Consider the following 26,397-nt stretch of genomic DNA (forward strand, 5'->3'; position numbering starts at 1 on the left):
ATCCGAAGAAGTGGGTTGTAACCCATGAAAGCTTATGCTCTAATAAATTTGTTAGTCTCTAAGGTGCCACAAGTACTCCTGTTATATATAGCTCGTAGCTGAGGAATGTGTGTTTAATTAAATATTTCTTTTAAAGTTCAGAAGTTTATGCACTTGTTTTTAGGAAGGGTTAGTCATATTTAAGACTGTCTAATTGCTTAATCTTTTTAATCCTTTCATGACTAGAAAGGTTTTGAACAAGTAGATTACACTTCTGCGGTGCATGCTTTCCTGGGAGCCCCGTGAAACTTGTCATTTGCTGTGAAAGGGAAGAGGAAATTTCCTTCAACAAAACATTTAGCCTGATATCGAACTTCTTCCAATTGTTGACAGCTCAGGAAATGCGAACTTGGTTATTTCTCTTAGAGTACACACCTGACAAAAGGACATTGGAGAGATGAAGATCTAAGTTAATGGTCTGATAATTACAGCTCCCCAGGGATGTAGAGGGAGGGGATGGTAGATTACCCATGTCCTTTGATCTTTCAGTTCATATAGAAGCTAAATATTAAGTAGTACTTCCGGTAATTTGATAATCTTAAATAAATAAGAGGATAATATATTTAGCTAGTTTCAAATAGTCAGACATCAAGGTGTTTGTTTAAGAAAATGTTTTGTGAATTTAAAACTTAGACTTTTTTTTAGAGAAAGTGGGTTTTTTGTAAAATCAAAGGATGTCACTAATACACAATGCATATTCCAGTATTTCAGAGCAATTTTAAGATAACTAAATAGTAATATCTATATCTATTTTTCCTTCTATTGCTATCCATCAGATTATATCGTTTATAGTACAAACCCAAACATCATAACGTTTTTCCTGCATGGGATGCATACACGTAATTTTTTTTAATTAAAGTTGAACTTGGGGGACACAACTGAACATGAATCCCACAAGCTTGTGTATTCCCTAACGAGCTAACCACTCAGAAATCCTTAACTTTATTTACATTTAAATGTACTTCCCTTTTCTCTTAACATCTCACTTTATGTGAAACCCCTACATTTTAAATTTTACCTTTTTTCATTATAGAATTGTAGGATGACGTAGAATTAAAATGCCGAGGAATTTAAAATTTGTTTCCTGGTTTGATGTATTTTGCTGGAGAGGCACAATAATTGAAGGGAAAATATAAACATTAAAATCCCTGTGGAGCTTCCTAATGAAGCATACTACTGGAAGGCATTCCGTGAAATGGGCCGCACTGGGAGATAGACCTAGGTTCTAACCTCAGTTTTAACGCTTGTAATGTTGGGCAAATCACTTAATCTTTCAGTGCTTCGTTTCCCCCCTTTTTCCTCTCCGAAATCCGTATTAATTTTGTGAAAACCTAATTAATATTAGTGAAGCACTTCGAAGTCCTCAGAAGGAGGACACAGGTTACTCTAGCTCTAAGAATGTGACACTTGTAGACTGAGTTGGGGGAGAGAAGGCAGTCCAGGGAATCTCTGTGCTGAGGACTGGGTATTGCCGCTCTCGTTCTCTAGTCAGCTGCACAACTTACCACTAAGGTGCCAGGGGGTTAGTTTTTTAAGCATGAAGTGGGAGGATTTGTACAGCAAGCTGACCTTTCCCCTCCATACATTGCCTTGATTTGACAGTCGATATTTGTGCAATTGCATGGATCAAAAGATGGTAAATATTTCCCTTTGGATCAGGGCTTTGATGATGAGAAGATACTGGAGGGGTTTTTTAAGAGGATGAAATAACTTGTGAGCAAATTAAGTTTGCCTGTTCATTTGTTTTTTATTTTGCCATAGGACTGAAAGAAACTGCTGAAGAGATGGTTAAAAGCAAGTTGGAAGGAAAGGATAAACTAACTCCATGGGAACAATTTTTAGAAAACAAGAAAGAGAAAAGAAAACTGAAAAAGAAAAGAAAGGTGAGTATGCTCTGATCACTCACGTTTTTAATTAAAACCTATAACCGTCCTATTTTGCCTTGAATTAAATACAAAGGAGTTATAGCTTTTAGAATGATTTTGGGGGCTGATAGTGTGGTGTGCCTTCATTTAGAGAGACTGTTTACAAGTAACTTAAAAATCTAGAGAGTTAGAAGGATGTTCAAGGTAATACTAGTCATAACAGGCTTGCACATATTTTCATCTGTCTTTGGCAGCCAAAGTAAATATCATTATAAATGTGTGTGATTTAAAGGAAAATAAACGTACACCTACAAAGAAAACTACCTTTTGATCTTAGAGTTTTGTTACACTCTGGAATGTTTAAGTGGCTATCATATTTGTTGCTAAAATATGATTGGACAGCAAGGCTTCTGATTAGGATGCACAAAATTCAGTCTCCCAAAGTTCTAGCAGCATAAACCTTTTGAATGGCTTTGAGGAGTTGCTCAGAGATCAACTGGATGTGTACACTTGAGGGATATTTCTGTGTATGAATGACAAAATGGAATTGCTTTCATACTACTGGTCTTTCTACCCTGCTGCTTTTTTGCCTTTTCATTTACCAAAGGAATTTGTGAATTGATTCCTGTGGTGGTAACACATGAATGTTAGACTTTTTTTTTTTTTTTTTTAACATGCTGCCTAATCCTCCCTATATTTTCTGTCTTCATCCTGAATCAGCCCCAGTATCACAAATGTGGTTTCCCCATAGTGCCTCCTGCTGGTCAAGGGTGGCCCTGCTGATGCTCCCTGCCTTGGTTTACAAGGTGTGTCAGCCTGTCAGGAACAGGGTGGCCCATGTCATATGCTTAGCGTCAGTCTTTAAACGGTTAAATAATAACAAAGTCAGAAGTAGGCTGTCTGTATCTTTAAACAAACAAATAGAAAAGGCAACTGCTTGGTTGCAGTGCTTTAAGCAAAGGCCCTTACTTGGACCTGGGGTTCTGGAGTAGCACTGAGGAGCATCTCCTTTGTCCTAATCTCATCCAGCACTCACCCCAGAAAAAGCAAGCAAGCCTTCTTAACTGGCCTTCTGCCTCCCTGTTGGTCAGTGTCTCCTCTTTGCCCTTCTGGGCCTGTGGAGGACTAAGGGCTTGTCTATACTGTCAATTTACAGCGCTGAAACTTTCTCGCTCAGGGGTGTGAAAAAACACCCCTCTGAGCGCAGCAAGTTTCAGTGCTGTAAAGCGCGAGTGTAGACAGTGCACCAGCGCTGGGAGCCAAGCCCCTTGTGGAGGTGGTTTGTTTAGACCACTGGAAGAGCGCTTTCTCCCAGCGCTCTGCCACGACTATACAAGGCACATTAACGGCAGCACTTTAGCGTTGTCGGTGTAGACTAGTCCTATGTCTTTTAGGAAGCCCGGCCTAAGTAAGTGTTCTTTAAGCAGGGGGTGTCAGGGGTTTAATACTCCAGCAGAAGGCAGTGAAGGCCTGATAGACCCCCATCACATCGAGATAACAGATTAATTAAAATAACTTGTGTGACTTTGTTAATGTATTTGTCCATTCTCTAAGCCAGTGTTTCCCAAACTTGAGACGCCGCTTGTGTAGGGAAAGCCCCCGGCGGGCCGGGCCGGTTTGTTTACCTGCCGCGTCCGCAGGTCCGGCCGATCGCGGCTTCCGCTGGCTGCGGTTCGCTGCTCCAGGCCAATGGGGGCTGCTGGAAGCGACGGCCAATAAGTCCCTCGGCCCGCGCCGCTTCCAGTAGCCCCCATTGGCCTGGAGCAGCAAACCGTGGCCAGTGGGAGCCGCGATCGGCCGGACCTGCAGACGCGCTAGGTAAACAAACCGGCCCGGCCCGCCGGGGGCTTTCCCTACACAAGCGGTGTCCCAAGTTTGGGAAACACTGCTCTAAGCAAAGTTACAAATAAAATTTGATCAGTAACTGCTAAAAACTTCTGAAAGCAAATTGGCTTCTTGTGTTAAATAGTGTTTCTAGAGGCTACAGCAACTCTTGCTAGTGTAAGACTCTCATTTACCCTGACTAAAACCGACAGGGTAATGGTTCACGTGCTGGAGGCTAGGTGTTCTAAGGAAAAGGTCCTCATTGAACTTGCTTCCCCTATAAGTTTAAACCCACATTTGATAAACTTCAGGGCACAGTCTAAAGCTATTTACCCACGCTTTTGCCTAAGGAAGGTTTTTGTGGAGGACATTTGTTAGTTGACTATTCCTATTTTAAACAGGACCAGCACACTTTATGAATCTCCCAGTAAGTGCGGTGAACTTGTTTTTTATATGCCGAGTTTATATTTTTTTGCTTGTGGAATACAGGCAATCATGAAGCAGGAGTGATTGAGCAGCTGTGGGTTTTTTTGGCAGTGACTTCAACCTGGATGTTTGAGAACTGCCTTTTGTAGAGAAGAAAGGATCTATTATCTCCTTGGTAGTTCATAAACATGCTGTGCATACTGTCCACTCTTCTGGGTGCAATGATTTTACTCATTGTTCATCTCATTGAATCATTAACTTGAAAAATATTGTGTATGGACACGGAGAACCAGAAGTTTTCTTCTGATCCTATAATTAATTGGAATGTTTATACAGTTTATATTCTATGGACGTAAAAGACTTCTTTGAATGTGTAAATTATTCTGCTTTTTGTGTACATAGTAAGATTTATAGTTCAGTGGTTATATACAGACTTAGAATTGTTTATTTACGTTCACCTTAGTTCACAATTTATGGTATGTTTCTGATCTATGTCATTCAAGTTGTGAATTAGTAGCAGCTACCAGAAGTTATGTTTCAGTTAGATGAAACTTCTGTATTAGTTGCATATTAAATGGAAATGGCAAAATCACTGTTTTTTGTTATAGGCTACTGCCAAAGAAGAATTGAATGAAGATGAATTTCCGTCTGACGTTGACTTGAATGACCCATACTTTGCTGAGGAACTTGGGAAAACAGGTTGGTTAATAAAAGTAATTTTCACTTGCTTAAATTAATGTACTCTTCTTTAAATAACAAGCTATAGAAATAGAGAAGTATAAAAATAAGGCTCAGTTGCCAGGGTTTGTGTGTGGAATTAGTGATACGCAGTTTGTGATAGCATGTGCCTCTTGGCCTATATTGTGTGGAATATCAGGAAGATATTTCTCCCAGTACTTTCAGCAGTGACCATCAACTGGTCATTGCCAGAAAGTGGCTATGTGGGCACCTGGTCCCCTAAACGTACGATGGGAAGAAGAAAGAACCTGGTTGCCCTTGAAAGCCAAAGAAGTTTTACCCTATGTATAAACGGAATCACAGGGTTGAACAACTTTGGTGGGCCCCCTTGGAGGTTTGGATAATTGAGCTAAGTATATCAAGTTTTATGTACGTTTCCCGACTGAATTTGAGCTCGTACCCTGAAGGTTTTTAGGCACTAACTGGGAGTGCATCTGTGCATAAGGTGTGAATGATGACCAGGAGCCAGAAGTTATGGCAGTCATCTGACCCTTCAGTTTTTTTGGTTTTAGAGGGAAACGGGAATTGAAAAAACAAGAATGTTTCAAGACCTCAGAACATGCATGATTGTTAAAATTGGTGGGGATTCAAGTGTCTTTATTTTGGGTGAACCGTTCCCCCTCTTTACTCTGTCTGCTGCACCTTGATGTGGCTGCCGGTCCCAACCCTGGATAAAGTGGGGAGGGTTGAGTGCAAGGATAACTGTCACAGTTGAGGGCGAAAGCAACTGCACCTGGATTTCCCCTCAGTGGTCCAACCAGGGCACCTACTCTCTGGCTTTCACCACTGCAGACATTGCCTTTCCTGGGTGGAGACCCATGTCTCCCTCGCTTCTGACTGGAGTATTTCCAGGCTGCACAGTTCCCCCTGCCTTCACCGTGTTGCTCCTAGCAGAGACAGACTTCTTGTTTGCTGTCACCTGCTTGCTTTCTCTTCAGAGATGGTTAACACTATGACTGCCCAAGTCATAAATACCACACAGCTCTTTTTATGCAAACCTGTTTTATTCTTAAGGTAAATGCACTAGAGAGCACATATTAAAAACAATAAAAGAACCTATGCATGCTAATAAGCATACCAGAGATCACCCAAAACCTAACATGGGCTCTGGCAGGAGCAGTCCTTCAATACCCCACCCAAGGAGTTTCCTTGTGACTTCCAGTTCATCACAGCTTCAGCTCAAAGCAAGCACACAGTCTTATGGGCCTTTATAGGCCCAGTCATTATAGCTCTTCCCTAAGGATTAAGGCCCTCAGTGGACATGGGGACTTATGCATTTGCTGGACCAGGAAGAAGGCCCTGAGGCTGTTTAAAACAGAGGTTTATCCAAAAATCCTTTGTTGGTCGTGGCCCTGGAGCATCCAGTTTGAACTAGTATGTGCATACCTTTGTAGAGAGTGGCTTCAATGGGCTAATAATTGGAGGAATTACATTAGCATTCCCATCCTCTTGGAGGAGTTGCATACAATTCCCCAATAACACATACACATTTGCATTTTTAATACAATGGATGGATCCCAAAGGTATTCACCCTAATTCAGGAAGATTTAACCTAATTCAATAAAGTTTATCTTAATTCCATAAGGTTTGTCCAGGATTTTACAGGATATTGTCAGTCTGTCACACTAACCATCTAGACTTGTAAAAAACCAACCCCATTGGTTATGGGAATGGAACCAGGCTACCGTTCCGGTAAAAATGGCTGCTCAGGAGAGAACACTGCCGACCCCAGGTGGAAACAGCAGCAAATGACAGAAACAGATGGAAGAGTTTCTGCCCTGTGCACCAGTATTGGTGAAGGAAGGCTGTAAATGTTTCACCTCTCTTAATTCTGAGGTTGGTTTTCATTGTGCCTTTCTGATGACATAACTGCAGTGGTCACTTAAAGGTAGTATGCTTCAGGAAGTTGCCTTTCAGAAAAAAACCCAGGTGTGTATTGGATTAATAGGATAGCAGATAGCTTGCTATTAGGTTGTTGGTAAATGTTTATACCAGTGTAGAGTGATTTCCTGCGAACAGACTAATGGCGTAAGGCTTTTATTTTATGCATAAATCAGTCACATTGTTTCTTTATCTTTGTTGCAATATTTTTAAACTTCATAATCTGTACAAAATACCACTTTTTTGTAGATGTTACACACACTAGAGTTCCATGCTTTAATCAGACATGGCAAACAACTGAGAAATGGCAAACCATGCAGGCTTTGAAAATCTCAGTGATGATCTAATATTAAATATGTAGCACATTTTCTGTGGTTTTTTTTATTTAGTCCAAACGTGTGCTGTTACTATGCTTATGTGGGCATCAGGAATTGCTCTTGAATAATGTTCTTGGGAAGGTGGTATTTAGAAAATAAACAGGTCTGACCTAGATTTTGCACCTGGTTTACACAAGCTTCTATATCACGCTACTTATAGGAACATATATAAACGTCATTTCCCTGTGATAAGGAAACCCAAGATTGTATGTGGCCACAAGTAGCAAAATGGAAAATAACTGATCTGTAATTCTTTTTAACGGATTCTCATTCTTGGGACTCAGGCAGCCAGTATGAGACAGATAGGAAACTCCCCTAGGTCAGTGCTTTTTAGCCTTTCTGATAGCTGTACAAAAGGCACCCCTATTGGTTGTGTGCCCTGAACTGCAAATACTCCAGCCTTAGTGTTTCCTATCCAGTTCTCCTGTTGCACAAAAAGCAATAGCTCACTAAAGTGGGTCAGTGATAACCCTTCCCCCTTATAATTGACAAAAATATACATACACTGCACTTGAAAGACAATAGCACATCACTTTACATATGGATCTCTGTGCTCCCAGATTCTGCAGGGAGTTGACTGAATGAATGACTCCTAGGAGAATTTCTCAATTCTGGTTCTTTGAAGGTAATTCTTACAGAATTTTCCCACCTTAAATAGCTCAAAGGTGAATAAGGCTATGTCTTATAACCAAAAGCATAGGCAGTGTAAAAAGAAGACCAATGCTCAGTATTGTAAAAATGCAACTTTTATATTAATTATATATTATATTATATTACTTTTATATTATATTCCTTCATATAATAAAAATGAGTAAATTGACAAAGCCTCAAATAATGTGACCTCATAAACAAAAACTGTCAACATTTGGCTAATTCAGACATGAGATACCAAGAAGAAACTACTGAGGCAGGAGATTTTGGGCCACCCTGATCTCAGAAATGGGGATTCTGAATCCAAATAGGGACTCTACAAGGGCAAAAGCTAAGCAGGAATGGGCTGTGATGGTATGATGTAATAAAGTGCAATTTCTGGGGCAGCAGCTTTCTGCACCATGCTGCACAAAAGAAGCCTGCATCCTTTTGATGGCCGTCCTGGTCAACTCACTCCTGTGTGATGGTTGCCATCTCTTAGGGTAGGTCTTGGCAGAGAGCCTTACGGGAGTGAACCTTGTTTGACTTCTGATGGAGTCATGGGTACTCCACAACATTCAACGCAGCCTTTGAAGCTGAATAAACCCTTCTTGCAAATAACTCCCAACAACAAAGTTCAAGTATCTGTTTCCCTTTAATCAGCAAACTTATAGGAAGTGGAATATGTAGCCATCAGAGTCCTTGGCAAAATATGTATTTTTCTCTACTGCTTGAGATTGGAGTGTGACTGGACTTATGTATCTCTGTCATCTCCTTATAAATGGTATGCAAGGTCACGTTCATGGGAGCAAAACTTAGACGAGATACCAATTATTCTTGGTCTTTGAGAATTCTTGGGTGGGGCCAAACCCAACCCAGATGTCCTAGCCAGATTTTGCAAAAACTGGGATTCTCCAGAGCAAATCGTTCTGTCTCTTATAGGTAAATCTATATTTGTGCCCAAATATACCCAGCCTTTTCTTTGGAATACAAATAATAATCCTGGATGCTTCCAGGTTCACCTCCTTGATTTTACATAAGTGATTACAAGGTGCATTTTGAAGAGGTGGAGTAATTGATGCTACTGGAAGAGGCGTTGGCACAGACAATCCTCAGGTAGTCACTGCAAGCAAAGTTGAATAATTGCACTGAGGTCAGAACTGCTTGTGTTGATATAGATTACCTTCTGGATGCAAATGCCAGCCTGGTATAAATTGGGCTCCTAAGGTGCTGAGAATCCCAAACTGCTTCTTACTATTCTGTCGTCTGCTGGTTCTAGAAAGCTTCAGGGTAATAAGTATCAGAGGGGTAGCCGTGGCACCTTAAAGACTAACAGATTTATTTGGGCATAAGCTTTCATGGGTAAAAAACCCACTTCTTCAGATGCATGGTGCCATCTTCTGCAGGTGGGTTTCCAAGGTGGGGAGGGAAAGCATGCAGTTAGTTTCGTTGTCCTGAAAGGGGACGAGGGAGCTGGCTTGCAAAAGTTAGGAAAATGCAGACATAAGGACTCTTAAACAAAGACCCATGAGACACTCACACACAGATCTTAACAGTTGTGTGAGTCTTGGGCCGTGTGTACATGCACACTTGTACCAGATTAATTCAACTGATTTAATTAATCATGTTAGTTAAATTGATATAAATACCTTGTTTTGGTTTGAGTAGTTTATTTCAGTTTAGCTTAGACCTGTTCCTAATCAACTGAAGATAAACTAGGGTAGATTGATTTAAATAATTTATTTTAATCTCGTTTTGCAGTTGAAGTTTTTAGTTATTTTCCTAAAGAAAGGTTGATTCTCACAATTTGGTAACCATTAAACCGTGTTGATTTGCAACTAAATATAACATTTACCCTAAACATGGTGCTTCTCTTTGCTAACCAAGAGTATATGTTATATCTATGCATAATATATTTCAGCAATTATGTAGCTTAATATACATTTTTTTCAGAATCTTTATTTTTTATATTATGTTAGAAAATGGTGAATGATGCATTTATTATATACTAGATTAATTTTTTACTCGTGGTTTGTGCAAACTGGATGGAAGTTGAAATTCATCTAAAAATGAACAATAACAGCATTTTAAATGATTATTAATAGTTATATAAAACTGTCTTAAAGTGCTGGATACATATGAAAAAATTATCAAATCATCTTTTTGTATTTAAAAATTATTTATTAAACAAAGGAAGTATTGAACTTAGTGTTTTTGTTCACCATGTTCTTCAAGATTTTAGAACTAGTTGATCTCATCCTCTCATACCTAGGTTTTATTCATAGATTGGAAGAGGAAAACAAGCATTCTTGCTTTTTCAACTCCCATTTGATTTTTTTAAATTTTGAATGAACTAGTCATTAAACTGAACTAATTAAAAAAAATAAAGTGAAATGATGAAAATATTCTGTCTGCACCTGCAGAAGAAGCTACTGCTGTCAAAAACTAATTTAGCACTTCAGCAAGCCCTGGTTCTAGGTGCTTAGCCAGTGACTTCCACCAGTTCAGTGATTTGATTTTTCTCTAATACTTAAGTCTTAATATAGGTTGTCGTAATTTCAAATTTAATTTTAAATAGGTTTCTCTTCTAAAAATAATGTACTTAATTTAAACAATTTTATTTAAATATTTTTTTAAATAATTGATTTTTATCCTGAGCTAAAACAAACAAAAACCTGATTTAAACTAAAACAAATATTTATATAGGCTTTTGTACTCATTTAACTAACTCTATTAAAATCATGTGTTTAAAACTAGTTTAACTGTGCATGTAGACAATCCTTTAAAATGTATTTTAGAAGTTTTCCTTTTCTTCCATTGGAAGTTGTTAAATGGCAGTTCAGTATTGGTCATCTCGGGTTAATATTAATAGACAAAAAAAAATTCAGAAGAATGTTGTCATTACCTGATTGAGTTTAATTTATCAAAGTAAAATAAAGAGCCAGCTTCAGTGTATGTATTTCCTAGGGGTTTCATATGAAAATTAATATTTTGTCTATATAATGAGGAGTGATTTTTTTTGTTTTGTGTTCTTGGAAAGATAAAGGCTGAGTAGGCTTCTTAACTTGATAGTGATCCCTTGCTTCAGAATAGGAAAGAAGAACATTGTGAAGCTTCAGAATAGGAAAGAAGAACATTAAAGTTTCTTTTCATAAATTAATCCTTTGCAGTCTCTCTGAAAAGGGAATAAATGTCTTAATTGTGGTAAAATTTAAAAAATATGTTTGGCTAATTCTGATTCTCTCTATTTAGTAATTCCACTTTCAGATTGTTACGGGTTTTTGAGGCTTCAGTGCAACTTGCAATAAAGATCTTCTCAGTAATAGATTTCTACGATTGACAAGATAAGTTATATGGCACTCAAGTACAGTAGGAACTTTCAGATTCAAACTAGTGACTGGGACCCCCCCATTGCACAATATTGAACCTGTCTGGAGAAAGTTGGACATATGAATATGGGACAATTGGGCCTTTTTGGCACCAAAAGAGGAGTGGGAGGAGGCTCAGGGTTTCTGATATCTAAAGAAGCATTTTTAACTTTTGGTACTGAGGATAGCACATCTCTTTTCTTCCTTTTTTGATCAGAGGGAGGAGCAGGGTGAACTTCAAGTTTTTTGGGAAAGAGCTCCTGAGCTTTGTATTTCCCACCCCTGCAACTCTTTATGGCAACTACCTGCCCTTCTGCATCCCACTCCAGTATCATACAACAATGACAAATAAACATGAACATGATGTTTCTATTGAAATAGTTAATGACAGTTTGTTTATTGTCATTGGGCTTCAGCGTTAACATGCCATTGAGACCAATGGGACCAGTTTATACTTCTCTCATATGTGTTGTTTTAAGGTGTCTGCAGAATCAGGAAGACATTATTGCATCCGCTAAGGTCACAGTATTACCACCATATTGTCTCACATGGACAGCTAATAAAACAGTAGTAAAAATGTCTGTGCTCAGTCTCCACTAGCACTCTTTCCATTACTACCACAGGTGGAGATGTCCTGGTGGTAGTGCAGTAGTGGGAGATTCCCACCAAAATGCTAAAGTAGACATAAGTGTAATATCTAAATATTTAATACACCTCTACCTCGATATAACGCTGTCCTCGGGAGCCAAAAAATCTTACCGTGTTATAGGTGAAACTGCGTTATATCGAACTTGCTTTGATCCACCGGAGTGTCCAGCCCCCCCCCCCCCCCCCGGAGCGCTGCTTTACCGCATTATATCCGAATTCGTGTTATATCGGGTTGCGTTATATCTGGGTAGCGGTGTATTCAAAATGAAAACTTAGATTGTGAAGCTCAGTTATGTAGCACTTTTAAAATCTATTATGCAGCCACATACACCTGGCTCTGTTAATTGGAAACATCACTTTAGCGCTCTGGTATTAAATCTTTGCTGAGAAGTAGGGTGAGGCTGCTATTTGTCTGGAAACTAATTTTTGGGGATGCAATTTAGCAATGTTTTACTGTATTTGAGGCTGGCCATGTTTTAAAGTACTCCACAGTGGCATAGGTGCAGGGCTACAGCTTCGCCACTGTAGCGCTTCAGTACAGATGCTCACTCTAGTGACAGGAGGGGTTCTCTCCTCACTATAGTTAATCCAACTCTCCAAGACACTTTAGCTAGGTTGACGTGAGAATTTTTCCATTGACCTAGCACTGTCTACAATAGGGGGTAGGTCAGCATATCTACATATCTCAGGTGTGTATTTTCCCCCTGAGAGACATAGCTATGCCAACTGAAATTATTAACTGTAAGTGTTCTGGCTCTAAGAAGCTATTCATATTGCTACAGATATTTCACACTCCTGAGAGATGTAGCTATGCTGATGCTAGTTTTCCATGTAGATCAGCCCTTGGTCTATACTACAAAGTTTTGCCTGCATAGCTACGTTGGCTAGGAGTGTGAAAAAATCACACCCCAGCCAGCATAATTATTTTGGCAAAACCTCTGGGGTAAACAGAACTATGGTGACAGAAGAGTGCTTCTGTAGGTTTAGCTAATGTCATATGGGGAGGTGGTGTAACTATGCCGGCAGAAGCCCTCCTGTCAGCTTACGCTGCGTCTCCACTAGAGGCTCTGATGAGGTAGCTATACCGGCAAAGGCTCTGTAGTGTAGACAAGGCCCAAGTTGGCTCTAAGGGTTCCAAAAATTGGAGAAGCCCTACACATGGGAGATACTTTGAGGGTGTTGAGAAAATCCTATTTTGCAACATTGAATATTGTACCTGAATTCATAGTCAAATCTTAATAAAAGTTTAGAATCTGACTTTTTTTTTTTTATTATGCTCACCAAATTTTAAATGCTTCATTTAGGATTAGGTGTATCCTGCAATTTGAGTTGGACAGGAAGAGTTAATGCTATGAAACTTCAAGCAAATGGAAAAATCACTCAGTCAAATATGAATTTGTTTATTATGCAAGCCAAAAATACTTCTGAAATCTTTGTGGATGTTAACATACTTAAGTATCTGATTTTTATTCTTTCATCTCCTTCTGCAAAAAAAATTTACTACTGAAACAGTGATTGCATGTCAGCTGAAATGTATGGAAAAGGAATTAACATGAATATGGTAGAATAGCCTATAATATTGCATGAGGGTTTTGTATGAAATGGAAAGGGGGGGATTAGAATTCTAGTGTTATACTAATAGCATTCTGCTTTTTATCATACATGAACAAGTTATTTCAGGAGACAATTTAGCTGATGGTTGTTCTCTTTGATTTCAGGAAACCATGTAAATATGAGAGAAATATGAAGCACTGTGGTTGCCTTGTTCTTATTCCAAAATTTTCCATAGCAGGCACAATTAATACAGCCGGGTAACAGTAAATAATGGCTGGGTATGGCAATTAAAAATAGTATGCTTTTTTTTATAGCAGATTTCTTAGAATCAGTGACCAAAGGTAAAAAATCAGATTTGGTATTCTAATTCTTTTTCCAGGATCTAGTTAATTGCAAACTGTTAACTGTGTAAGTTAATAGCTTTTTAAGGCCAGAACAGATCGTTATAATTGTATAAGGAACAGGGAGAGACTAAAAGGTTTTGATTAGCAGCTGTGGATCCTGTGCATGGAGATAAAGGGCTTGGTTAATTATGCTTTTCGTCTGTATGTTAGTTTGTGTCTCTGCTAGGGCTATGTGGCTGGGCTTTCAAGTCTCTGAACAGGAAGGGTGAGAAGTCTGTTTGTGTCTCTGTGAGGGCTGGTAGACTGGGGCTCTTTGGCCATAAGTCTTAATCCTCTCTGTGAGTGAGGAGATGAGCTGATCTGCAAGGCTAAATGTATAAACCAGTTGTAAAGTGAATTCCTGAGGTGAGCAGGAGAAGTTACCGGGAGTTTGAAAGAGTTTGCAACAGAGAGTAGGCCCCTTTTTCTCACGGGTTTGTGGTCTTGAAGGGCAGCTGTTGATTCTGTAGTATCAGAGAGACAGTTCTTGGACAACCCGCTATCACCACTGCAGGTCCAACCAGATAACAATTTTGTTTCAAAGGAACAGGAGAGAGTGGAAAACAGAGACGAGGGACTGGCAGTTTGTGACCAATCAAGGAAGGAGAAGCAGGAGAGGATAGACGGTCTTTGACCACCAGAGGAAAGAGAACCAGGAGAAATTCAACATAGGGAGAGGTATCCAGTCGCATTCTGGTACTTCTGCAGCAGCTACAGAGAATCTCTTGGAAGACTGAAATTCCAAAACTGGAGGAAAACACAGGGACCTCTGCAGGACACATGTGAAGATGGATGTCAACCATACCCAAAATGTTCAGTGACCTAAAAAGGAGCTCTTTGTATGCTCAGGAGCTTGTCTTTCTCACCAACAGTAAAAGATATTACCTCACCACCTTGTCTCTCTAATATCCTGGGACCAACATGGCTACAACAACACTGCATGCTGCTGCAGAAGATTCTTGGCAGATCATCAGAGGCTTCAAAGATCTTACAAGGGAGCTGAAGGATAGGAAAGCATTGGTGGTGATCTGAGATCTGTCTTGCCCCGCAACTGAGAAGATAGACAATAGAAAATGTTAGAAGCAAACTATTGGCTAGGTAAAGGGTCTATAGTTGATGGTTTGGGTTTTGTGAAACATTGGGTCATCTTCAATAGGGAGAAAAGGATGTCTGGTTTGGACTACCTCTTTCAGTAGAAAGGGTTTCAGTTTTCTGGGTGACAGAGGACAAAAGCCTGGGAAATAATCAGGAGGAATTAGAAATGTTAATTCGCAGCCAGCCGAGCAGGTTCCCAGCACCGCCAGCCCCAGCGCCCAGATCAGGCCCATCCACTGGGTTTGGAGCTGGGGGGGGGTCCCAATTTCCAGCTTTTCTCTGCAGCGTGGGGGCTGGTATTATTAGTATTACTGAAACCTGGTGGGCTGAGTCACATGACTGGGATTTTAATATTACTCCGTTTTAGGAAAAAGAGAGTGGGCAGCCGAGGAACAGGGTTGTCATTTTACATCAAAGAAGCTATTGTCTGCATTAGATTTATTGACAATTCAGAAGTATAGGACCTGGAATAGTTATGGATCAACGTTCTACCGGATAAATCCCACTGTGGGGTACTGGTTGGGAATCTGTTAGACCACCAAATTAGACAAGGGAATAGGATGAGCAGCTCCTTAAACATCTGAATACAATGTGTACAAAAAAATTGTGTTTTCATGGAGTTCAATCTTGCAGACATGTGGAAGGGTCTCATGCAGCCATTAGTAAAACATTCCTGGAATTTCTCTAAGTTATAACAGGGGTTCGCAAACGTCATTGCACTGTGACCCCCTTTTGACAATAAAAATTGTTACATGACGCCCAGAGGGGGGACTGAAGCCTGAGCTCACCCGAGCCCCACCACCCCGGCGAGGGGGAGGGGACCAAAGCCAAAAGGCTTCAGCCCCAGGCAGAGGGCTGTAACCTGAGCCCCACTACCCCCAGGGCTTAGGCTTTGGCTTTAGCCCTGGGCCCCAGCAATTCTAAGACAGCCCTGGTGACCCCATTAAAATGGGGTCCTGACCCACAGTTTGAGAACCCCTTGGACTGTAAGGATCGGCAAAGGAGCACAGCAAATTTCAAAACAATCTGAGTAAGCATTTGGATTTTACAGCACTTCAAGAGAAGATTGAGGCATAATCTACAAGTACTTGGCAAAAATATTTTTGATAGTCAGCAGCTCTTTTAATATAATAGAAAAAGGCATGATGAGGTACAGTGCTTGGAAGCTGAAGCTAGACAAATTGAGTCTAGAAATACAGCATATGTTACTAATAGTGAGTTTAATTAGCCATTGGAATAATTTACCTTGTGATGTGGTGGACTCTCCATCACTAGAAGTCTTTAAATCAAGGCTGGATATCTTTCTAAAAGTGATCCTATAGCTCAAACAGAAGTTATAAGCTTGATGCAGAAATTATTGGTTGAGGTTCTGTGAAGTGTTACGCAGGAGGTCAGACTAGATGAACATATAGTAGTTCCTTCTGGTCTTAAAATCTATTAATCTAGTCTTACTATTCTGCAAGTGGAATTAGTCTTCCTTACTGGATAAATGAACACTATTGTGTCAATAACTTGTGGCTGAATAAAAACACATTTTTTAGGAAAGCAGTCCTGATTTAAATGATTTCATTGTCAACAGCAAAGAGAAAAGGTCTTACAATTTTGGAACCAAATAGTCTTAATTTCACTAAACTACAAGACCAAGGCTGGTTCTGACAGGCTGCACAACCTATAGTTGCAAGGTGGGGGGTGGGAGGGGAGGAGGAACATAGTCCTAATTAGGATCAGTCCTCCATAGGGAGGCAATTAGTTCTGCACTTACTTTCCTTATTCCTCCTCCATACACCATATTAGAAGTGAATGTGAGCAAGCTGAGCCTCATGTACCCAGAGACCTTGGTAAGAATTGGGAGCTCCCCACATCAGTGAACCTGTGTTTGTACGGTACCTAGCACAATGGGATCCTGGACCTCTAGGGCATTTAGGTGCTATGGTAATAAAAATAAATAACAACAATTTGGATCTGCTTTGCTTCTGAGAGGTCTTCCTCTCTGTTCCCTCCTGCCACCCACTATGAGTAGGTGGGCCCAGGGCCCAGCTCTGCAGACAGCAGTGCAGAAGTAAGGGTGGCAATGCCATGCCATGCCATCCTTACTTCTGGCTGCTAGTGGGGCGCTGCTTTCAGAGCTGGGCACCCCGCCAACTTGCCGCCACTCTCCGGCCACCCAGCTCTGAAGGCAGCGCAGAAGTAAGGGTGGCAATACCGCGACCCCCCCAAAATAACCCAGAGACTCCCACCCCCCCGCAACTCCCTTTTGGGTCAGGACCCCAATTTGAGAAATGCTGGTCTCCCCCGTGAAATCTGTGTAGTATAGGGTAAAAGCACAGCTAACACCAGATTTCATGGGGGCAGACCAGATTTAACGGTCCGTGACATGTTTTGCGTGGCCGTGAATTTAATAGGGCCCTACCTATGATTGTCTTTTCTCAGCCTCTTTGTACCTATCTCTTCTCAGTTTCCCCAGGTCTGTTTGTTCTTGCATCCCTGATGTAGCCAGTTTGGGGAAGGTTTCAAACTTGTTCAATTCTATATGTACAACATAGAATTGAATAATATGTGGAGAAGGAAGAACAAACACCTACAGAATAGGGGCCCTCTGATGGGCTTGAACTTGCTCTGCTCTGAACGGTTCCCTGAAGATACTGAATTAATAGTTTAGGATTTGATGAGCAACTGATGTTGTACATCTTTGTTCTTCTTATTGGCAGGCAGGATTTTGTGGTGGTATGTTTTTTGTTTTGTTTTTTCCCCAAAAACTTTCTAAGAAACCCATCCAAGCTCTGCAAGCTGTTTGGAATCAGTTGAGAGAATTTTTTTTAAAAAGGAAATTCCTTAAAATATTTCAGGGGCTCTTCAAGAGATTCTGTGTCCCGTTACGTAGCATAATTAGCAAATTAACTTTAACTAGACTTTTTTTTGGCCTGTTTATATTTCGAGTCTCTTTTCTGGAAATCCGGCTTAACAGAATGGATCCAAATATGTTCCTTAAGAATACCCCCAAAGGACTGTAATGTATTACTGGAAATGGGTTCATCAAAGGTCAGAGAGCATGATTTAGTCCAGGCAGCTTTCCATTTCTCCTTCTACTTCATAACATTGTAGGTCTTGAATCTTTCTTGGGAGAGAAATTTGATTGCATAGTATTTGTAAATAGGATTCTCCTTAATAATTGGTTATTGTGGGCTTCTGTTGCCTACTATTAATATTCATTATTAGTATAAGGATCAGTGTATGCACAGGAGTAAAGAAAACTTCATCAGAGTAACATCATTTAAGATGAGCTTAAATTAGTCCAACAATATTTTGGTCCCCTTTTCTTCTGCGATAATCTTTCCTTCAAATGTTCATTTTTCATGCATAACTTTTACTGCTTGTCTATAAATTTGGGGAATAATTTCAATTTTCTTGGGTTGTTTTTTTTCCACATAGCCTTTTATCTTGACTTCAACAAGGCTATACTCTGGTTCAGCTGCCAATACTGTCAATGAACAGATTAGGAAAACATAAGTTTAAACTGTTTTTCTTTTTTAAGCTATTTGTTATATTGTCCCATTCCATATTGGAAGTTAAGTGGAAGGAATGAACATTTTAGAGAATGTGTGTGAATTCAGTTACTTGTGTAGCTGCATAAACTCATTTCTCTTTGGATTTATAATGTGTGTCAAATTTGAACAGCGAGTGGCTTTGTGTAACTGACTGTGCCCCACTAGTGGTTCTCACACCTGCTCTTTGCAAGAAAGAAGAAAAAGTTATAGCATAACCCTCTTTTTTTTTTTTGCCTACCATCACTCTGCCAGTTTGCGTGCTGATAACCACTCAGTAGACTGAGTGAATATTGTTCCTGTAAAAATCCTTGCTAGATCTTAACCATAGCTGATTTCTTATTTTTTCAAGCTTTTCTTTTATTACCTGAAATTGAAATATCAATTTCAGCTGACTGAGACACACTTTCAGATACTGTAGCTATAAGAATTAGTCTCATGCATACTTATGAATTAATACTCATTTATTTGTTGTGTGAGCAGGTTTAAAGAAAATATCAAAGAAATTCAAGACAGAAGAAAGTGCCCCAGAAAAAGAAGCAGAGACAGAAAAGCACAAGGTAATTTTTGTGTTAAAGCATTAAGGATTACAGACATAGGTCCCAGTCCTTTCAATACTTGTGAGTTCATCGCATGTGAGTAGTACCAGTGAGTTCAGTAGGACTACTCTGTTGATAGGAATATAATTAATGCCAGTCAGCATGTTTCTAAGGAAAATAGGTTTTGCCAAACAATCCTCATTTTATTCTTCGAGATTACAAGTTTGGTTGATAAAGGAAATTCTATAAATGTAATCGACTTTTTTTTAAAGTGTTTGAGTGTTGCAAGGTATTCTGAATAGAAAATTGGCACTGTAAAGTATCAGTAAAGCATGCATTAAATGGATTAAGAACTGGCTAACTGACAGATATCAAATAATTTATCCATGTGGAATCCACATCAAATGGGGATGTTTCTTGTGGAGTTCAGCAGGCATGATTATTAGGCCCAAAGTTATTCAATGCTTTTATCAGTGATCTGAAAGTAAATATAAAAAAGAGAAAAGAGCAGCCCAGACTAGGGTAGATTGATTTACATTAGGGCTGTCAATCGATTAAAAAATATTAATCGCACTGCTAAACAATAATAGAATACCATTTATTTAAATATTTTTGGATGTTTACAGTGTTCACTTTATTTTTTATTACAAATATTTGCATTGTAAAAACCAAAAGAAATAGTATTTTTCAGTTCACCTAATACAAGTACTGTAGTGCAATCTCTGTCATGAAAGTTGAACTTACAAATGTCGAATTATGTATGAAAAAAACCTGCATTCAAAAGTAAAACAATCTAAAACTTTAGATCGGTGCTTCTCAAAGTCGGGCCGCCACGGTTCGGCCGATCGCGGCTCCCACTGGCCGTGGTTCGCCTCTCCAGGCCAGTGGGGGCTGCGGGAAGTGGTGCGGGGCAAGGGATGTGCTGGCGAACCACGGCCAGTGGGAGCCGCTATCGGCCGAACCTGCGGATGCAGCAAGTAAACAAACTGGCCCGGACCGCCAGGGGCTTTCCCTGAACAAACGTCAGCCTGATTTTGAGAAGCACTGCTTTAGAGCCTACAAGACCACTCAGTCCTACTTTTTGTTCAGCCAATTGCTCAGACAAACAAGTTTGTTTACATTTGCAGAAGATAATGTTGCCCACTTCTTGTTTACATTGTCACCTGAAAGTGAGAACAGGTGTTTGCATGTTGTAGCCAGTGTCGCAAGATATTTACATGCCAGATGCACTAAAGATTCATATGTCCTTTCATATGCTTCAACCACCATTCCAGAGGACATGCGTCCATGCTGATGGTGGGTTCTGCTCGATAATGATCCAGAGCAGACCAACACATGTTCATTTTCATCATCTGAGTCACATGCCACCAGCAGAAGGTTGATTTTCCTTTTTGGTGGTACAGGTTCTGTAGTTTCCGCATGAGAGTGTTGCTCTTTTAAGTCTTCTGAAAGCATGGTACACACCTCGTCCTGCTCAGATTTTGGATGGCACTTGAGATTCTTAAAACTTGGGTCGAGTGCTATAGCTATTTTTAGAAATCTCACATTGGTACCTTCTTTGCGTTTTGTCAAATCTGCAGTGAAAGCATTCTTAAACGAACATGTGCTGGGTCATCATCTGAGACTGCTCGAACATGAAATATATGGCAGAATGCGGGTAAAACTGAATAGGAGACATACAATTCTCCCCCAAGGAGTTCAGTCAGAAATTTAATTACTGCATTATTTTTTTAACGAGCATCATAAGCCTGGAAGCATGCCCTCTGGAATGGTGGCCGAAGCATGAAGGGGCATACGAAGTTTTAGCACATCTGGCATGTAAGTACCTTGCAACGCCAGTTACAAAAGTGCCATGCAAACTCCTGTTCTCACTTTCAGGTGACATTGTAAATAAGAAGCAGACAGCAGTATCTCCCGTAAATATCAACAAACTTGTTTGTCTGAGCGATTGGCTGAACAAGAAGTAGGACTGAGTGGGCTTGTAGGCTCTAAAGTTTTACATTGTTTTGTTTTTGTGTGCAGTTATGTACCAAAAAAAAATCTACAGTTGTAAGTTGCCCTTTCATGATAAAGAGATTGCACTACAGTACTTGTATGAGGCGAATTGAAAAATACTTTCTTCTATCGTTTTTACAGTACAATATTTGTAATAAAAAATAATATAAAGTGAGCACTGTACACTTTGTATTCTGTGTTGTAATTTAAATCTATATATTTGAAAATGTAGAAGAACATCCAAAAATATTTAATAAATTTCAGTTGGTATTCCATTATTTAATAGTGTGATTAATTGCGATTAATTCTTTGTGTTAATTGCGTGAGTTAACTGCGATTAATTGACAGCCCTAATTTAAATCAAAGCAATTTAAAACACCAAGTGGAAATCTTCAATTTAAATAATTGATTTTAATAAAGTTTTCAATTTAGTTTTTTTTTAAAGAGAGATGCATTCTCGCTGGTTGATATACCCACTAAAACATGTTGATTTACAACTAAATAGAGCCTTTAAACTAGATTTGGTACATCTTTTTTGCTACCTAGGAGGGCACGCTGTAATTATACACATTTATTTAAGCAATTACATAGTTGAATATTTTCAGATTCGTATTAACTGTACATTTTTAGTATGTTAGAAAATAGTGAATGACGGGTGAAATCATAAATATTCATAATTTGAAAAGTGAACCACTATACAATAGGAGTATGCCCAGGTGGGCTCAGTGGATAATCCTAATGAGATACACGATGGTGTCTCATGGAATCAGAGGGTGGGTCCCAATGCCTATGATGACTTTGCCAGTCTCTTGCACCCCGTAGCACAGCCCCTGGATTTCCCAGGGGATCACGGCCTTAACACAGTACAAGATCTATTGTTCCATAATTATAAAGGTTTACTTCAAAGCTAGATGTTTTCCCCTTGTTTTTCTTTATATTAAAAAAGCCGCCTTTAACTAAAGTTTTTGATAGCGGCTCATGGATTCAGCATATTTATTTAAATGTTTTAAGAGATTGTAATAAGCTTAGGCCTTAACATATTTTGTATTACATTCAGATTTCATTTTAATCAGGTTTATTTTTATGAGGAAAACTTGTAACTTAAATAACAAATTAAAAATCTGATTTAAATAAAAACCTGCCTTTTTTTTTTTTTTTTTTTTACCATTTTCCTCCCAAAAATAAATAAATCATTGATTTGTTTTTTTAATCCATCCTGACCCAGATGTCAAGAACTGTGAGACATACTGCTAGCGGAAAGGAAATTATCAGACATTTTTTGTTCCCTAAAGGCTTAGTTATTCCACTCCAGTAAAAGTTAATTTTTCTTTTTCTTTTTTTTTTAACTAATGTTATGCTTAAATAGTTGTTTCCCATTTGTAGAAATAGCTAAGTTAGACTATTCAAAGTTATTTAGGATTGTCCTGAATTCATGCCCTGGCGTGGGGTTCTTATTTCTCATTAGTGTGAATGGAGTTTAAAGTATCCACTTTAATCACAGAATTTCTTTGCTTTTGTTAGTGTGTGCCCCAAACTTAATTTCTTCTTTTTATTTAAACATCTGGTTTTTCACAAGTAAAAACTATCTTTCATAAGATAAGAATTGTCTTGAAACTTTTTTCATTTCTATGTTATAAATGTCAGTGTTGAGATCACATAAGTCTCTGAACTCTTGTAAGTGGAATGTTTAACCATATGGTCGCTGTGAAGATGAAAATGAGTGACAATGATTATATTTAATTAGAGAGAAACCTTTCTGGGTTGTTCTTTATTTAAAAATAAAAATCAGCTATATGAGAGTTTAAAAACAAATAAAATGCTTTAAGGTAAGCACAGATGGTTGTGGAATGTAGCCCATGTCACAATCCTACAAAGAGGCTAAATTGAATATAGATATAACAGCCTTGTGGAAATGAGAATAAAACCTTTACCTGCTGTGCTGTGCTGTACTACGGAGTATAACACTCATTGAATAGTACTGTAGTTTTCCTCCTCCTCAGTTCTCCAAATGTTTTAGAAGACATATTTAATATTCTAATAAACATTATTATGTTTTATAATTGCTTGCAATCTGTTTACAAATTACAACTGTTCCCCTGGAGCCTGGAAATCTTGAGTGCTCATGTTTCAGAAGGAACATGTGTATTCCATACTCCACAAAAAGTTATGTAAATGGGCTCTTCTTATTGTAACAGGCTGAAATGGCACTGCTTATGATGGATGATGAGGAGGATGACAGAAGACATTTTAACTATGAGAAGATTGTAGAACAACAGAACCTGAGCCAGAAGAAAAAGAAACAACTAATGAAAAAGGAGGAGTTGTTAGAAGATGACTTTCAGGTAATACTAATACAGATTCCTAGTATTGAAATGTAATAGAATTTAGTAGTATCTCTACTTTTTCAAGAGGAGTGGATTGGAATTCTGGTGTAAGAATTGTACCTCAGTAATATGGTTTGACAACATTTTAACAGTGCAATTGAATATAAATCTCTTTATAGTACTCCTACACAGGAAAAGGCTGGTATTCTAATACTGGGATCAAACAAGGATACAACAGTCCATGTTGCTTTTGAATGCTTGTTACCGACATGTACATGTGCCTATCCCCATAGGACCTGGGTGCACTTTACATGGCTTAGATTACAAGCAATATTTCCCTAATAAAGGAAGCAAAACCAGACTATGTATAGGGATTTAAGGAGACAGAATTCACTCTTCAAGATCACATGCAATCTGTTGGCTGGAATATTGATTATTGCCTTTCTCATGGCCTGTCTGCACTGGCTCTTTCCCTGCTCGCTTATTCTTAACCAACAAGGAATGTCTTCGTTGGCCCACTTTTTGTGATATACAGGTTTTGCACAGGTGTGTCTCCTGTATGTTGTTGACTCTCCCACACCACCTTGCACACAATGCAAAGGACAGAGGAATCCCCCACACTTAGGTGAAATTCACTCTCCGTGAATATGTAGTTTAATTTAACCAGCCTGACCAAATTCTGAGAACTACCATTTGAAATTTAAATATTAAAGTTTAGGTTCCAGCTTAAGTAAGATCTGACTTAGGCAATTAGTGTTGCTCATATCTTGTACACATTCTGTCATTTAAATATGATTGCAATATTTTCTGGTATATTACATTTTCTGTCCTGTTTCTCAATATTATTTTTCATTGGTAGTAAGGTTAACTGAAATAGGTTCTTTTTTCTATCTTCAGGTGAATGTTGCTGATACAAGGTTTCAAGCACTGTATACTTCCCACTTGTTTAATTTGGATCCTTCTGATCCAAACTTCAAAAAGACAAAAGCAGTGGAAAAAATTTTGGAGGAGAAAGCTCGCCGAAGAGAACAAAAGCAGCAGAATCTTGCAAAACAGATGCAGGAGAATGAGATTGGAAAGAAGGGAAACATCACTAAGAAATCTGTAGATCCTGCTTTATCAATGCTAATAAAATCTATCAAAAATAAAACAGAACAATTTCAAGCCAGGAAGAAACTGAAAATAAAATAAAGTCCAGTTATTTGGCTTTCCTCAGTCCAGTCTCTACTCCTTGTAAAATGGCAAAATTCATAAGAACTTTATGGATGTTGAATCCCATAAACTGTAAGGGTTTCTGAAGAATCAGTGCCAGTGTTGGGGCTTGGGGGTGAACTATAGACAACCGATTGCAATAGCATCTTTCCCCCTCCCACAAATACCTCCTTGGAATAGTATATTTGTAAAATAGTTCACAAACAGCATGTTTGACAAAATTAATTTACCTGAAGTTGTTTATTTCATAACACCAGTTCAGTTAAAACTAATAGAAATGTTAAAGATGGCTACAACGAACTTCCTTAGTTGTAGTAATGGACACATTTATAAACGAGTGTTTGTGACTTCAGGTCCTGATATGATTTTTAGATTTAAAAAAAACTTTGCAATTTCATAATGGTGTTTTTAATACTCCATGAGTCTGTAAATACAATTTTACTGATGAAAATTTTAATATAACTGAAAGTGAAGATGGGTTGGATGAATTTTGTTTCTTAGTCAAGAGCTATGTGGATAACTTGTGAAATAACGAATAAAAATATATTGTACTTTATTAATAATACTTTTCACTTCTGTAATCTTCTAAGGATTCCAGAGCACTACAGAAACATTTAGTGAAATTCTCTGATTTAGGAGAGATTCTCATGTACAGCAGTGAAACTGAAACAATTAAGGTCAAACTTGAATGCCCAAAGTTAGGTATCAAAATCCATTTTTCGCCACCTCAATAAGGTTGTGTCTATTAGGCATTTTCTTAAATTTCTCCCAATGTTGCATTGCTGTTAGTGTAACTCTACTGACCGTTGCAATGCTAGGAGTGCTAGGGTAGACAAGATGTCCAAAACAGGCCTATATGACACGGTTAAAAACACCAGAGCAGGGCTATGTTAGTGCTACCACTAGTGGAACAGTGGAAAAATGTGTGATAGAAGGGTAGCACAAATGGCCTGTTTTTCAGAAGCGTTGAACTCATTCCATCCAGTGTGTCGTCCTGCTCTAGTTCTCTTTGCTGCATCAACTCTGATAAAAATGCAGCCAGTTAAACAAACTCTGTCAAAGATAAGACAAAATTGTAACATAAAGCACTCATTAGAACTGTGGGGCTGGAGATGTTCCCGTAATTGTGAACAAGCTCATGAGCTTCTACCTCCCTAAGCAGCTCTATTTCTGTAAACGACTGGTATATTTATCTAACTCTTTGCTTGGGCACGAGAACCCTGAATAGCGCAGCCAGGAGTGTTGCACTCTTGTTAAGAAGCTGCTTGAGAAGGCCCATTGAGAGTAAATTTAGTAGCAGAGCTGGTTGATAAAACGTTAAGGGTTGACTGGGAAAAAAAACAAAAAAACAAAAAAACACCAGCAGTGTACTCTAAAGGAGGTAAGTGCATGAAAATAGTTAATTGCTGCACCTGCTACTTGACACTATGCAATGTATGTATAAAGATAAACATACCAAATGAATACAGTCTGAACCTGTTTACAAAATTACTTTGTCAGAACGGTTAATACATGTGTCCCAAAAAAATCCTCCTACAACGAAAATATTTTAACCATATATATAAAAAAAAATTGGAATGCAAATAAAATTTCACTAAAACAACCATTAAAAGCAGTAAACCAATCAAAATGTCTTGCACACATGAAGTAAATACAGATGGATGCTCACTGAAGCAGATGGTCCTTCAATGTCAAAATATTAACTTTTAGTAAAACCAGTTTTTATGCAGACAGATTAAGAAAATGAGAGAAACCACATATGCAATTACAGGTAATTAGTGTTTAAAAACTGAAGTGTACAGTGAGAAATGTAATGTGGAAATAGAAACAGGTGATTTCACAAGAGAGTTTGTATAAAGGAGTTCTGGAAGTGAAGAGCCAAAATTACATTTTATTGATCACTTGTGCAGCTTTACTGGAAAGCCTCCAGATTCACTTCTAAAATAGCTCAACTGAA

The 26,397-nt window shown here is 38.7% G+C and overlaps 1 protein-coding gene across 1 annotated transcript in view; it reads left to right on the forward strand.

Moving 5' to 3' along the window:
• The window catches only part of ESF1 (ESF1 nucleolar pre-rRNA processing protein homolog), a 64,502-nt gene extending 40,079 nt beyond the window's left edge, over window positions 1–24,423 (forward strand). The window contains exons 11-15 of the mRNA XM_065401071.1: window positions 1,801–1,922; window positions 4,763–4,853; window positions 18,854–18,930; window positions 23,100–23,246; window positions 24,126–24,423. Coding sequence (XP_065257143.1) covers window positions 1,801–1,922; window positions 4,763–4,853; window positions 18,854–18,930; window positions 23,100–23,246; window positions 24,126–24,419 — 731 coding nt within the window. The 3' untranslated portion in view covers window positions 24,420–24,423. The remainder of the gene's footprint in view (window positions 1–1,800; window positions 1,923–4,762; window positions 4,854–18,853; window positions 18,931–23,099; window positions 23,247–24,125) is intronic.
• The last annotated feature ends 1,974 nt before the right edge of the window (window positions 24,424–26,397 follow it).

This window comes from Emys orbicularis, chromosome 3, assembly GCF_028017835.1.
Source record: "Emys orbicularis isolate rEmyOrb1 chromosome 3, rEmyOrb1.hap1, whole genome shotgun sequence".
In the NCBI taxonomy this organism is placed as follows: domain Eukaryota; kingdom Metazoa; phylum Chordata; order Testudines; family Emydidae; genus Emys; species Emys orbicularis.